The sequence below is a fragment of the Adiantum capillus-veneris genome, chromosome 11 (assembly GCF_014529385.1).
Source record: "Adiantum capillus-veneris isolate H3 chromosome 11, ASM1452938v2, whole genome shotgun sequence".
Lineage (NCBI taxonomy): Eukaryota > Viridiplantae > Streptophyta > Polypodiopsida > Polypodiales > Pteridaceae > Adiantum > Adiantum capillus-veneris.
The window spans coordinates 65,210,206-65,225,740 of record NC_140941.1 but is presented as its reverse complement, the minus strand read 5'-3'; the positions used below and the strand labels follow the sequence as shown (position 1 = coordinate 65,225,740).

General features: G+C 40.8%; 1 protein-coding gene across 1 annotated transcript; it reads right to left on the bottom strand.

Annotated features, from left to right (window-relative positions):
• Positions 1-9,903: 9,903 nt before the first annotated feature.
• On the bottom strand, positions 9,904-15,464 carry LOC147447362 (asparagine--tRNA ligase, cytoplasmic 1-like). Its single transcript, XM_086523185.1, has 9 exons — positions 15,171-15,464; positions 14,332-14,579; positions 13,663-13,899; positions 12,996-13,583; positions 11,946-12,131; positions 11,807-11,871; positions 11,190-11,319; positions 10,489-10,547; positions 9,904-10,398 (listed from the first exon to the last, which is right to left on the bottom strand). The coding sequence occupies exons 2-9, from the start codon at positions 14,569-14,571 to the stop codon at positions 10,215-10,217; spliced, it is 1,689 nt and encodes a 562-aa protein (XP_086379311.1). The 5' UTR covers positions 14,572-14,579; positions 15,171-15,464; the 3' UTR covers positions 9,904-10,214.
• Positions 15,465-15,535: the final 71 nt, after the last annotated feature.

The following is a 15,535-nucleotide window of genomic DNA, read 5'->3' as shown; positions in this document are numbered from 1 at the left end:
AAGAAACAGTTGATGAGTACATGGAGCTGAAGACTCGAAGACTGCAAACGGTGACAATGTGCAATAACGTCAACCAAATGAGGAGTCTCAATCTATTCCCTGAAAATCTACAAGAGCAAGTAGACCTCCAGGTTCCTTCCTTCAACCATCTCTTGATCTCGGATTCTGAAGAGCCGGAATCATATGAGGAAGCTATACAACACGAATCCAAAGAAGAATGGATAAAGAGCATGCAAGTGGAGATGGACTCATTATATTGCAACCAAACATGGGAGTTGGTTGAGTTTCCTAAAAGTAAGGGGCACTTCAGAACAAATGGGTGTACAAGCTGAAGGAAGAAGAAGGCGGGAAGAAAAGGTACAAGTCTAGGCTTGTGGTAAAAGGGTTTTCTTAAAAGAAAGGTATTGACTTCAATGAAATATTTTCTCATGTTGTAAAAATGAACTCAATTAGGCTTGTCTTAAGCTTTGTGGTTGCTCATGATTTAAATATCGAGCAAATGAATGTAAATATGGCATTCCCTCACTGTGACTTAGAGGAGGAAATTACATGCTTCAACCAAAGGGGTATGAAGTAAGGGATAAGGAGAAAATGGTTTGCAGATTAAAGAAAAGAGCTTGTATGGTTTAAAGCAAGCATCGATACAATGGTACTTGAAGTTCGATTGATGGATGGATCATGGATTCAGAAGATGCAACTTAGAACATTGCGTCTACACAAAGAATTTGGGAGATGACAAGTTCATCATCCTAATGTTGCATAGTGATGACATGCTGATTGCAAGTGCTAACATGCAACACATCAAAGACCTAAAAGAGGAGCTGTCTAAATGTTTTTCAATGAAAGATTTAGGTGTTGCAAAGAGGATACTTGGTACGAATATATCAAGGGACAGGACAAAGAAGACAATAAAGCTATCTCAAGAAGGTACTAGAAAGGTTTACAATGCAAAATGCAAAAACGGTTTCTACACCTTTGGCTGGTCACTTTAAACTAACCAAGGATATGTGTCCAAAGACACAAGAGGAGAAACCTATATATCTAAAGTTCCATATGCTACAACGGTAGGTTCTCTTATGTATGCTATGGTTTGGACAAGGTCAGACATTGCACATGCATTGGGAGTTGTAAGTAGGTTCATGGACAACCTAGGTAAAGAGCACTGGCAAGCTGTGAAGTGGATACTTAGGTATCTAAAAGGGACAACAACAAATACTTTGTATTTTGGAGACACTGATATTTTCTTGCAAGGGTATGCTGAAGCAGATATATGGCAGGTGACAAAGATACTCAAAGGAGCACTATTGGCTATGTCTTCACAATTGGAGGCATAGTAATAAGCTAGGATTCAAAGATGCAGAAAGTGCTCTCACTTTCTACCACAGAAGCATAGTATGTAGCAATGACAAAGGCAAGCAACAAAATTATGTGGCTTCACAGATTCTTAGAAGAGCTTGGAATTCAAACAAGACAATTGTGTCTTGTATAATGATAGCCAGCGTTATCCATCTTGCAAAGAACTCAGCCTTTCATTCAAGGACAAAGCACATTGAGGTGAGATATCACTTCATACGCACGCTTTTGGAAGAGGGACAACTAAAAAGCTAGAAAAGGTGCATACAAGTGAAAATCCTGCAAACATGTTTACAAAGGTGATCAACAAGGAGAAGTTGAGCTTCAGCTCATCTTCAATGGGCATTCAAGGATAAGAATCCAGGATGGAAAGCAATCACAGGTTTGGTGTGGAGGTTAGTCTCCAAGTGGGAGATTGTTAAGTATGGAGCCTGATTTACCCCTTGTAAATTTCAGTATTAAAATGCACATTTGTAAGGCCCCTATTATGAGGAGAAGCCATCGTGCATGAAGAAAAATCACTCGTCAAAAACCAAAATTTTCACGGCCAGTCTCGAGCTTTGCTCGAGAATGGCTTCGTCGAAATATTATGGCCGGACGGCTGTCGAAAAGTGGTCAGCAAACGGTCGGTCGGTTGGTTGGTGGCCGGTAGTCAAAAGTCAATGGTCGGTGGCCGGTGGCCGATTTCAAGATGGACTTGTCTTCTCAAGGGCGGCCACACATGGACACAATGGAGAGTCGAAGTCGGACTTGTCAACACAAGCGGCTACAAACGGCTGCCTCTCATTAGAGAGGACATCCCTTTTGGCCTATAAAAGGAGGCCTCTTCTACACACAAAAACGAATTGTGAAGCATTGTGGTGCATTGTGAAGTTGGTGTGAGGTGGTGAAAGTGAAGCAAGGCGGGAACTCCAAAAGGGTATAATCCTTTTTTAATCTACTTCTTGTTTTGAAGTACTAATGCCATTGAGTGACTGCTTTCCCGTGGACGTAGCCCACATTGGGTGAACCACGTATATCGTGCTCTCTCTCTCTCTCTCTCTCTCTCTCTCTCTCTCTCTCTCTCTCTCTCTCTCTCTCTCTCTCTCGCTAATCTCGCATGTGTGAAAATTGTCTCTCTCTATTAAGTAAACTACTCAATTATCTATTTAGCTATGTCATGTTTCCTAACAATGATATTATAGCTTAAGTAGATAATAATCTACCCATATTCCATTTTGGATGGGGGAATCCCCTAAATTTGGCCAAAGGGATAGATAGAGTCACTATCCAATCCGATGGGATTTTAAAGCATGAATAATGATTTTAAATAATGAATAATATGTAAATAATGATGGACTTTAAAATGAAATAAGATAAGGGATCTACGTCTTGTACTACCCATGTACAAAGCCTATCTCTTGGCTAAAAGATAACCCCTTTTGTACTCTCTTGTTTTTAGATCAATAATAAAGTTCTACTTTGATGTTAGTCTCTTTTGGTGCATGTGCTTATGATTAAGATAAATATAAATGCTACTTTACTTAATCCTCCATTGTTCCATACCTAACAGCTGATATCAAATTCTAATAACAATTAGTGCACTGCTAACCTATTAGGTCTTATTAGTATTTGTGCTAACTTCTCTAATCATCTATTGCATTAGCCAAGTGCAATTATGCTCTTAGGTATTGAGTCCCATGAGCCACTAATAGCCTTGGTTGATTGAGCTTTGATTAGAGGAGTTTAGGGCATTTCATTTAAGTGTAGGTTTCCTTCCACTTGCATAATAATTCTTACATCAATCCTGTCCATTCTCTCGAATTAAACTCCCTAGAAGCATTGTCAATGCTCCAGCAATCTGACTCAAATTTGGATTATTGCTTGGTTGATTCGCAATTTCATTTGTGTGCATACATTAGGTTAATTTTTCAAGTTTTTGCATCAATTACCCTTTCATCAAAGCCACAATTGCTTTAAGAACTATGTGTGGGTATTATGCTCATTAAGAGCTTTTTTTCCAGCACTTTTGCATTCCATTAGCATCCTCAACCAAGTGCATCATAATCACACTTTTTTGTGTATGTGCACCTCTGCCAACAAATAGTGCATAAAAAGACTTATTTAAGCCTTCCACACACAAGCACCCACGTGGGGTGAGGTGGGGATCCCACATACCTTATTTGGATCCCAAGGCCATGGGTCCAAGGAGCTCATCCTATCTAAAGGTGAGGCAGCCAAGCATATTTGCATCTAGGACTTCAATATAGTTGAGGCTCATGACTAGGTCTAGCAAAGAGCACTCAAAAGGGACAAGCCCTTTTTTGATGCCCAAGCCTCTTTAACTTTGTTCTAATGGTGGTTGTCAAGTCTGCAAGCAAGACATCTTACGGTTGTGCTCATTCAAGCTAATTCATTGGCTGGTTCTCACTATTGCAAGTGCCATCTTCATCCAAGTCTGCGAGCAAGACATCTTACGGCTGTGCTCATTCAAGATAATTCATTGGCTGGTTCTCACTATTGCAAGTGCCATCTTCATCCAAGAGTGTCTTCACATGAAAAGTACATATATGCAAGAGGATAGTCACACAATGCTATTTTATACTTAGAGGGCAATCACACGGTTGCTAGAGATATTTCAAAGAAGCCTCATGTGTGTCAAGAAAAGAGTTTTTGAAGGAGATATGTGTTAGCAGTAAAGCTTCTAGGGTAAAGATCTCTCCCATCAAGTGTTTTTTCACCTTTTTCTCGCAATTAAAGAGTTTTTGCATCAAGGAAAAACCTAAACCCATGGATGTAGATGTCATTATCCTTTTTGGGGATAATCTAATTATCTTCCCATTGTAAAGGAAATTAGACACTAGCATCTACTTGGAGAATCTTAAGAGGTATTAGGTGCCCAAAACGACTTTTTTGAGTGAAGCCATTAATTAGTTTAGGGGGGGGAAAGAAAGGAAAAGGGGGGGGGGGGGGGGGGGGGGGGGGGGGGGGGGGGGGGGGGGGGGGGGGGGGGGGGGGGGGGGGGGGGAGTATTGTTTTTTATTAGTGCTTAAGTGAACCCCTAAGGGCAGCATTGACGAATAGCCTAGTGGTTAAGCTTCAACTTTATACTCTCTACGTGCTGCGGTCAAATCCTAGCCAATTAGGATTGGTTTTAAATTGTGAGTTGAATGGAGATGCTAATTGGAGATGCTAAAGCATCTTGGGAGATTCTATGTAATGGAAACTGAAAGTGGAGCCATTAGTAGGTAAGTATGTGTCGTTGTGGATCCCACATGAGCTAGATCATCCTTTTTGGGTATGATGTAAAGATGAGAAGAATTGGGTATTATCATCACTTGGTTGCACACAAATTATGTCCATTTTGTTGATGAAGTCACAAGTTCACATGAAGCTTGGGATGTACTTTAACAAAACTTCACACAGCAAAAACCAGATTAAGCAAAGCCAATTTGAAAAAGACAAAGAAAAGTTTAATGGCCAAGTATTCCACACTTGGAAAACCAAGATGAAGTGATACTTAATGAAAAAGATCATATAGTCATTATAAAGACTTCCCTAAAACAACCCAAACTAGTTCATCCTCTTCCACAATCTCCTCACAATTATTGAAAAATGGGCAAACATTGGGGATTATCATCACTTGGTTGCATGTGAATTATGTTCATTTTGTTGATGAATTCACAAGCGCAGATGAAGCCTGGGATGTACTTTAGCAAAACTTCATAAGAAAAACCAAAACAAGAACATTCATTTTGAAGAAACAACTTAATAATTTAACCATGAAATATAGGGGGGACATTGTTAGTTTACTCAGCATACTAAAACACATTGTTACACAACTCACATACATCAAGTGTGATGTTAAAGAGGATGATAAGTCACAGTCTACTAAGAGCTTTTCCAAGCCAATATGAGAAGATAGTCTGCTATTCTAAAGGAAAAGAACCTACACTTACAATACAAAGTGTAATCAATTCTTTACAAGAAGAAGGGAGGAACCTTGAGAAAGAAGCACATACAAATTCAAGGATAAGAGTCTACCTAGCCTCGACATGAAAGACCAACTATCACACTTGTGTAAGCTTGGACACATCTCAAAGGATTGCCACATGAATAACAATTGTACCCATTGTGGGAAGACAGGTCATCCACTTGGAAAATGTTTTTACAAGGACCCACTGAAGAACATCAACAAGAAGAAAATGAAGACCACAACAGATGTTGTAGAAAAAGCATAAGAAGAAAAAGATAAAAGGAGCACACACTTTGCCTCCTTTAACTCCAATGCAGACATTTTGTAGATCACATATGATTACTTTATATTTGTGTATCAATTTGGAGACAGCTTGGGACTGCTTGGTCGCATGAGTTTGGGGGGAGGGTTTTATGAGTCAACGTGGTATTATGATTATGAGTGTTTTATGCACTTATGAGCCATTTATTTGGCATCTACAATATGAGCCATCTTTATTGCAAACCTATGAGCCATTTGGACGGGATTTTGACACCCATGGGTTGTATCTACATTTTTCATAGCCTAAACCCCATGGGGAGAATAGGGATTAGCCTATAAACCTACCCTTAGAACATTCACATGACATCACATACATGGGATGAGATTATATGAGTTGAGATGATCATTAATTGCATGCATTGGCTTTGAAATTCACCCCCCATGAGTCTAGGTTCAACCCCTACCTAAGTTTTGAACTGGTAAAGTGTGCTACACCTTGTACTACCCATGGACAAAGGCTAGCTCTTGGCTATAAAGATATCCCCTTTGCACTCTCTTATTGTTAGTTTATAATCAAGTTCTAATTTCATTTTTGTTGTCTCTTGGTGCATCTGTGTATCTGAATGGTGATCTACCATCAATTTTATGTTCCCGCTTGGGAGTGTTACTAGCATATGGAGTAGTAACAAGCCATTCATTGCTGCTTTGTTGAGTATAGAGGCTGACTGCAAGGATGCTTCATTGGTAGCATGGTTGCAAATGCTACTTAGAGTTGGGGATACATGTTAAGAGACCAATTACCATAGATGTATATAAAACCCAATGTTTCATGCAAGGATGAAGCACATTGAGGTGTATACAGTTGACACAAAACCCAATGTTTCATGCAAGGATGAAGCACATTGAGGTGCACTATCACGTCATCGGAGATAGGGTTCTGGTTAAAGACATCAACCTTAGGTACATGAGAATGAATGAGTAGATTGCAGATATTTGCACAAAGGCCCTTAGAGCAAAAGAAGTTGAGGCAATTTGAACAATGACGGTAGTACAAAAGATGGCCTTGAGCTTGAGGGGAGTGTTGAGATATCATCTCAATGGATGATTTACTTGGAAGAGTTCTCACCTTTAGATATCACCATTGGCATGAAGCAACAAATACAATGATCATCTTGAGTGATATTAGAGTCAAACTTTAGTGTCATGGTCTACCTCCACCAAGAGGGATATATTGCTAGCTCACTCGTAGTAATTTCACATTGACTGTTGTACATAGCCAATATTTAAGTTGTATTCTCTACTTTATGTGTTGTAGACCTATCTTATCATTTTGAGCAGCAAAGAAGAAGAAGAATATTCTAGCCTCCTTCTATGTATGTGCTCTATTGGAGGGGGTGTGTGTATGCACCTGCACGCGAAGCAAGAGCTCAAGCTCTCCTCTTTTCATTTCTTACATAGAAAGGATAGGAAAAAGAAGCAATGGGATCTTGGCGCGAAAGAGGGAGGGGGGGGGGGGGGGGGGGGGGGGGGTGACCCCCCAAAAATATAAGTTAGCATGTGATTTCAAAATAAGGGAATTTTGTATTAAGAAAATTTGTTAGGGTTGGGGTTAGGGCTGCATAATCAGAGTAGCGTTCATAATGAATGCATAATGAATGATTAGAGATAGCAATTAGACAATGCACAGAGTGTAAAATCAATAACAATAACTTGATTATGAAATGAACTAGCAACGTTACCAGCATGTGTACAAGATGTGGCTACTTACATAGAAGTAGAAAAGCTAGTGCAAGTGGTAATACAATGGCTAGGTGCACCTCTCAAGGGCCAAGAGGCATCTCTCTAAATAGTAGAGGTCAGTCTCCTAATGTAGGTTCCAATGGGCACTCTTTTGGCTCCTTGTGAAACTCATCTAAGCCCACATGCTATCGCATGGTTTCCTGATTGAATGTTGACTAAATTGGAGATGGTACACATCAACATGTTGTGAAATAGGCCAAAGGCCATATACCCAACAACCCTCTCCTTGGACTTTGGACGAGTAAAAGAAACTACATAAAGACTCACTACCACATAGGCTCTACCACAATGGCTAATGAAATTCAAGCAAACCAATGCCACATAGGCTACAATAGGTGGTCTCATCATGTAATGGTGTTACACAGATTGAAGTATCCTCCCCTCAAACAAAGAATCACTACAGGTTGAATGAGTAGATTGAAGACCTACCATCTGTGGTGACTATGTTGTCATAGGTGTCGGGTAGAGCACTCAAAAGCATAGTACATTGTGTTCTTCTAGGATTTGGCACTCAATGTAAGTGAGTTGCAGGATTATGCTTATTAATCTATTTACTAAGCTAGAGATGTCCTCCACTTGATGCATGTTAGCTTGTAAAGGTTTTTCTTTAAGCTTACCTTACTTTTCTTTTACTTAGCGCCAAAGTTTTCCTCTAAGGTAGTCCATACATGAAGTGCTATGGTGCAATCATCCATGAAGTGCACATAATTATCATGTAGGGAATAGATATTTATACCTAGAACTTGTTCATCTTTGCATGTGCCTATGCAACTTGGGCTCTATTGAGGGTGCCTTTAGGGGTGGATGGATTGCTTGCCCTGGGCTTGACAACAGCCCATAGTTGTTTCCTCAGTAGTCATCCCCGTAGCTTTGTCTACCACTTGTGGAAGCCCTCCCCATTGAGCTTCTCAACTCCTTTGTCCCCCATAGCGCAAAATAGAGGGGTCTTAATGCTTAGCAGTGTGCCTAGGTTAGTGTGCCTGCCTCTTACAAAAGCACTCCAAAAATATCATCCCCATAAATGAGAAATATGACATTCATTTCAAATTTTGGTGCCTTGGGTGCAAATATTTCAACTTTCAAATTTTTAAATGGAGAGAGAGAGAGAGAGAGAGAGAGAGGGAGTTATTTCCTTTTTCTTAAATTTCTTGATGAAGACTGGAAGTCCCTTGAATTTTCCTTGAAAGTCAAAACGGTTTGACGCTTTTTGATTAGCTCCCTTTTGAAGTGACAGGCCTTGATGGATTGAAGCCATGTTGAGGGTTTGCTATCTGGGAATAGAGGATCAGGTAGAGATCCCTTGGAGGTGAGAAAGCTCCCTAAGCTATGTGGAAGCATATTCTTGGCTATTTGCAAGAAGAACCTAGACTTTCTGGAGCCTTTAAGGCCTTTGCTCATGTGGAAAGCTTCCCTGGCATAGCCAAAAATGGCCTACGAGGTGAATTGAATAGGCATTGGTATCAAGTAGCAAGCAAAAAAACTTGTGTGCACGTGAGCCATCTCCTATGGACCCGCCTCCACATTTAGGTGATTTGAATTTGGGATTTTAGATCCACCCATGGTCCCCTCTTGCTAAAAAAAAGGGTGGTCACCCCGTGACCTCACGCATATTGAGCATCCCCAAGTGGATTGGCCTAGCCAAGTGGGCCACACCCTTTGGTTGTTGAGGGCCTCCCAGAAGAAGGTCTCATATGTCTGCTTTGGCAGTGGCTCACACACACCCAAAAGTACTAAAAATGGAATGAGATGGGCTTTTGGACCCGGCTTGTATTGAAGAGCTTTCTCCACACATAATTGATGCAAATAGTGGAGAAAGTGCTCGTCAAGAGCACTTCTCCACACATAAATAATGCAAATAGCGCTGCAAGCGAGTGATGAGGATCAAGTATGCAAAAATCAATGCCAATGCACACTTTAATGGGGAGAATTTGAAATGGTGATTGATATTGGGGCATAGAGAGAGGGATCCAGATCAATTTAGCATTAGAAGAACTGCCTAATGAATACCATAATTTGTGGTGTACTCAAAACATAAAACCTTTAATCAATTTAGACCTAGCTGTGGAATTTAGTGGCTCGATGGACTTTCACATGAATTTGCCCTTGATCAAAGAAATTATTAGAAAATAGAGAAAGCTAATGGACGTTATGTGATGAGGAAGGTGATAATCTCTGATACCAATTATTAGGGTTAGGTTTAGGTTTAGGGTGGCATAGTTAAAACAGCATTCATGGTGAATGATTAGAGGTAGCCAAATTAGACAATGTATAGAGTAGCACAATTAAAGTGGCATTCATAGTGAATGACTAGAGATGGCAATTAGACAATGCACAATGTAAAACCAATAATAATAACTTGATTATGAAATGAACTAGCAACATTACTAGTGTGTGCAATATGTGGCTACTTATAAAGAAGTAGCAAAGCTAGTGCAAGTGGTGGACACTCTTTTGGCTCTTTGTGCAACTTACTAAGCCCACATGCTATCACATGGTCTCTTGCTGATTGGATGCTAACTAAACTGGACAAGGTACACACCAACATGTTGTGGTATAAGGCAAAGGCCAGGTACCCAACAAAAGTGTTAAAAATTTGACAAATACATTTACAAAAGGGGGCTTTAATTACATCTATAGCTTCAACAAATACACTGGGCCATTAGCTTATAAGGAGTTTATAGGATGTAGAAAAAATAAATCCTTCTCATTGCAAAAAGGCCAAGCCTTTTGGCCTCTTAATAGATTGAGCAAGCAGGCCATCTATTTTTTGACCCATAATGTAGTATAGGATTTTTAATCCTTGGCAATGAAGCCCCCACAAAAATACACCTTCAGGAAGGTACTTCTAAAAGTCTGCTTTGCCTGGATATCTTGGGAACGGTATACTATCTCGAATGTTTTCTAAACCTGTGGCAAAAAGAATCATCCTCTCAAAGCCAAGCCCGAATCCTGCGTGCTTCACTGTCCCATATCTTCGCAGCTCCAAATACCAGTCGTAAGGCTCTTGAGGTAATCCCATTTCTTTCAATCTGCAGCAACCATATTCACAAGACGCATCAAGCTACAAAAACCAAGATGCACAAGGATGACCAAAAAACAACTTTCTCATCAAAGACCACCTCTTTTCCAAGCATTCGACACGTTCCTCCCTTTGACTCCCACCTACCAGCTCTCCCACCTGCAAATTAGAAAAGCAAATACTTTTTTACTTTCTCACACACAACCTCACTTGCCTCACAAAAAAAGGCCAGGATGCATACAAGCCTTTTTGTTTGTTCTCGAACCATTTAAAAGTCTACCTTAGGTCAGTTACATCCTTTTAATTTACAAGCTGAGTCAAGCACATAAAGCACACTTGAGGTACATAGCAAGACAAGAAGCATGTGAAATGGCTGAAACTTGAGCGGTCCTTGACTTGATGCTCAGTCTGCTGGTTGAGGAAAGAGACTCTTAAACATCAAGGACTGGTGCCTTTAAAACAGCCTGCTAAGGGGCACCACTAGACTCAGAGCTCCAAAGCAAGATTGTTGGCACATGCAAGCTGGTACTCAACTGGCAGGCTAAGACTTGACGTTCAAACAGCTAAGCAGACAGAAGATGGAAAACCATCTCACAAGCATGTTCTGGCTGACACAGGTCACCTCAAGTAAATCGGCTAAAAACATTCACCAGCCACTAAAAAATATAAACCGAACAAAGCTAGCAATCCTGCTTTCATCATCCTTTGCACCGACTTCACCCCAAACGTGAACTTTATAAGGATGGAGTTAACAAAATCTTTGAAGAGCTCAGCAATTCAATCACTCCAACCCAAGGTTACCTTGGGCACCAGAACATCCATTGCAGCAACTGTTTTGCCATCCTCATTGAGCCGCATGTAAAAGGCTTTGATGTCCTTTGGATAGTTGTACACAATAACAGGTTTTTTAAAGACTTCTTCAGTCAGATACCTGCCATATAAAGAGAAATTTCTTAGCTGGAATTCATGACCAGAATTATAAAATCAACAGGGGTACTCGTTGACAGTAAAGCTTAGTCGAAAACCCTTTTTGTCATATTTGTATATGAAATATATCCAGTAACCATGCATGTACCATGCAGCTAACTAAGAAGAGGTAGATCCTTTTCTGTATGAACTGATATATAACAAAGGCTAGGCTTCATATGCAGACTGGCTGAACCAACCAGGAACTCTTCGACATTAACTGCATATTTGTATCCAAGAAACGCCCATGTTAACCATTACACTTATGAATATTTGAAAGTCTAAATGTATCTAGGAAACACCCATATATTCACTCTTTTTACAGCCCTATAATAGTGAATTGCAACCTGCAAACTGCAAGCACGAAGCGAGAAGATGGATGCAGACACACAATGAATGCAAAACCACAAACTTACTTCCTTGGCAATCAAAACTTCACATTAATGCCATACCTCTCATGTTCAGATGCTAAGTCTATTCCCCAATGAACATCATTCTCAAACTTCCTATCCGTCACCTGTCAAAAGGTTGATCCAGATTTAGACCTCCCCACCCTACACCTGCTATCAACAAGTAAGCAGATGCTCAAACCTTCTCAAGAATTTCAACTGCCTCAGTATACGTGATTCTTGCGAAAGGGGATGTTGCCACCAGACGAAGACGATCGAGAGCTGTCTTATCAAACATGTTGGCCATGAACTCCATGTCATCAGCACAATGCTCAAGCAGCCACTTGCACAAGAACTTGACACAATCCTCCGCACAGTTCATATCATCCTACAAGAGAGATAGGCATGGCTGGTCATACAAAGAATAGGTTGGGACATGAGTGGCAAATACTCTAGGAGGCATCTATGATTTCGGGAGACGAAGACGATCGAGAGCTGTCTTATCAAACATGTTGGCCATGAACTCCATGTCATCAGCACAATGCTCAAGCAGCCACTTGCACAAGAACTTGACACAATCCTCCGCACAGTTCATATCATCCTACAAGAGAGATAGGCATGGCTGGTCATACAAAGAATAGGTTGGGACATGAGTGGCAAATACTCTAGGAGGCATCTATGATTTCGGGACATGCATGAACATTGAAAGCTTTTGATAAGAACTTCCCCTCAAACTTCATTGAGGAAGGCACAATCAAACCGCACCGTGTTTCATGATTCTATGTATCGAAACTTTTTGCTTTCAAAAAAGCATTTGTTGATTCCCTTCTCCCCCCTCTAGAACATTGAGACTGAAATCTAGTATCTACTACCTAGGTAGCGACACTAACTATGTACTGAGGCAAATCCAAATGCTCATCTCTGCTTGATAGTATGAAGGCAGTAAAGATGATTATTCCAAGTTTCGATCAAATGAGTGCTTTTCAAATGTGTCATCCAATGCGCTGTGCATCAAATTTTAAAATTAAAAATCCCTAGTATCTAGTTCCTCTAAAAAACATAATGAGGAGGTGCCTTTGAACCTTTCAGAGAGTTTTGCAACTAAGGAAGCAAGCACACCACTTCCTCCATAATCAACAACTAAGGACAGTGATGCATCCGTACTAATATGAGCAGCCCATTGACAAGCCTTATTCTTGAGTTTAATCTGAAGACCCTCGCAGAACAAACTCAACAAAACAGTAGACCATACCTCAAGGTCAGCAAAAGCAATTTCAGGTTCAATCATCCAAAATTCTGCAAGATGGCGAGTTGTATGTGAATTTTCAGCCCTGAATGTAGGTCCAAAAGTGTAGACACTGCTTAACCCACAAGCATATGTCTCCACCTGGAGCTGTCCTGAAACAGTCAGGAATGCTTGTCTTGAAAAGAAGTCTGCAGTGTAATCCACAGCTCCATCCTTCTTTGGCATTCCTGGCTGGAACTTGCTCCGGGCTTCTAGTTGCATCAGAGTGTCCTTTGCTTGTTTAAGTTCTTGCACGACAGTTGCAATCGTCCCTTTGTCGCCACCCTTTTTCAATTCCTTTAGAGCATCACCCTTGAGAGTAACAGCATGCTTCGCTTCGTCCAGCTCAGCTTCAGAAGGCGGGGGGTTGGCTACAAATTCTCTCTCCCTCCTTTCTGCTTCATGAAACAGTGTGGTAACTTGAAACATCTCTCCTGCACCTTCACAGTCACTTGTCGTGATAATAGGAGTATGCACATACAAGAAACCATTCTGTTGGAAAAAAGTATGAATTGCAAATGCAAGAGCATTGCGAATCCTTGCAACAGCTGCTATCTGCACAGAATGGTAGAAACATGATCAGTAACAAGTCTAGAGAAGCCTCTGAAGTAGTGCTTGTGCTTGAGAGTATTACAGTGTTTGTGCGGGCTCGCAGATGCAAATGGCCTCGGAGGTATTCCAAAGGAAGCCTTGTTTTCGCAATTGGGTATGCTGACGGGTTGCATGTGCCTACTTCCAAGACTTTGGAGACCTTAAATTCCACTTTTTGCTTGGTTCCTTCGGGTGGCTTCTTCAACTCTCCTTCAAGAAGGACACATGTTCCGGTGGAAGTGAGGTCACCAAGTGAACTCACACTAGCATCCACCAAAACCTGCTTGGATACATGGTCAGAAACATGGTCAGTTCAATCATAAGATGAGAAACAAACAGCACCAAAACTCAAATAGAGGTAAAGAGATCGAAGAAAAAAGCATAAGGAAAACCAGAAACATGAGACGATAAATGCAACAGGCTTGGACACTCCAAGAGAGAAGATGCCACGTCACAAACTTGTGACCATTAAGGTGCCTTACAACACCTGCAATCTTAAAGAGAATGTCCAAAACTATGCATTACTTGTAAACAAAGCACTTTGTGGCCATAAACTATCACACAAACTTTCATACTAAGGTCCATAATTTACTAGTGCGTAATCAAATTATACAGATCTCAAGAGACTTTTGAGAAGGACTGAGATCAACGTTACAAAAAAAGAAAGGTTTAATCAAAACATAATTAAAGCATACAAAAGAAAACAACAAACCTGGAGATTGGCAAAACAAGATCCATCATTAACCTCCAAGAAAGCAAAGCTACCCTTGCCTTGCTCTCGTCCCGTCTTAACCCACCCTCCAATGGTCATGCATTGACCAATAAGACCAACGCCACCATCTGGACGACCCAGGATGGACTTGATAATTACTCTCCTTGAGTACTTGGCCTGTTGAACCTCATCAACCTTGGAAATTTTATCTGTGTAGGTAATTTCTTTGCAATCCCCCATGGCTAGAGCTGCAACCAGAACTAGAACTTTGTTTAGAACAAATGCCAGATAATGTTCTTCCAATTCTTTCAACTAAAATTCATCACTTACACTGCAAGAAATGTTTGAGAAACTGGCAAAGACTTGCAGTCTTTCTACCCAAAACCAGGTAGAGTTATCTACTCTATGTATAAGCATGAAAAGCTTTGCACATAATTATCTCTTATGGAAAAAGGCATAGAAGTAGAACACAAAAATTCCCAGACTATGCAACACATGAGTGTCAAGATCACCAAAATAGCCGGCTTCAACTTGAGAATCCCAACTTCCAAGGGACCTTGCATCATCAACATTAAGTTGGGAATTCCATCCTTAAATCCCCTACATTAGGCCAATAACAGTCCTCGAAGAATAATTTGTGGCATTCGCGGATATGTTGGCCGCACCAAATTGTGGCGATTCGAACAAACAATATCAGCCTTTGCAACATACACAAAATCCCCATTTCAAAGGCACCATTGAACTGAAATTCACTGATAGGTTGGACTTTTGTACCCTGCATTACAAAAACTTGCACAACTCTCACAACCAATTCTGAGGAAAAGGGGCCGGAATCATACCTGAGATATATCAATGGTTGGAGTAACTTTGCGAGCGAAATCCCTGCTGGCGCTTCCGTTCTTGAATTCCCCTCACGCTGACCTGCTATTGGCACCCAATATCTTTACTCACAAAATTACTCTCCTTTTGCACCCGCTTTTAGAGCCACCATCGGAGCCGAGCTTTTCCTGCACAGAACACTTCTCCCCACCTCCCTTTCGCGGCGCAGAACAACGCTGCAACACCCGACGGGCTCTCAAAGTGTTTTACCCTAGGTCAAAATTTGAAGCTTTCGCATGCTCGAAAAAAAACTAGGTTTAGTGTAATCCCACGTGCAAATTTTGCCTCTACATTTTAAACTTGAAGGTGAGAAAACCCACAAAAC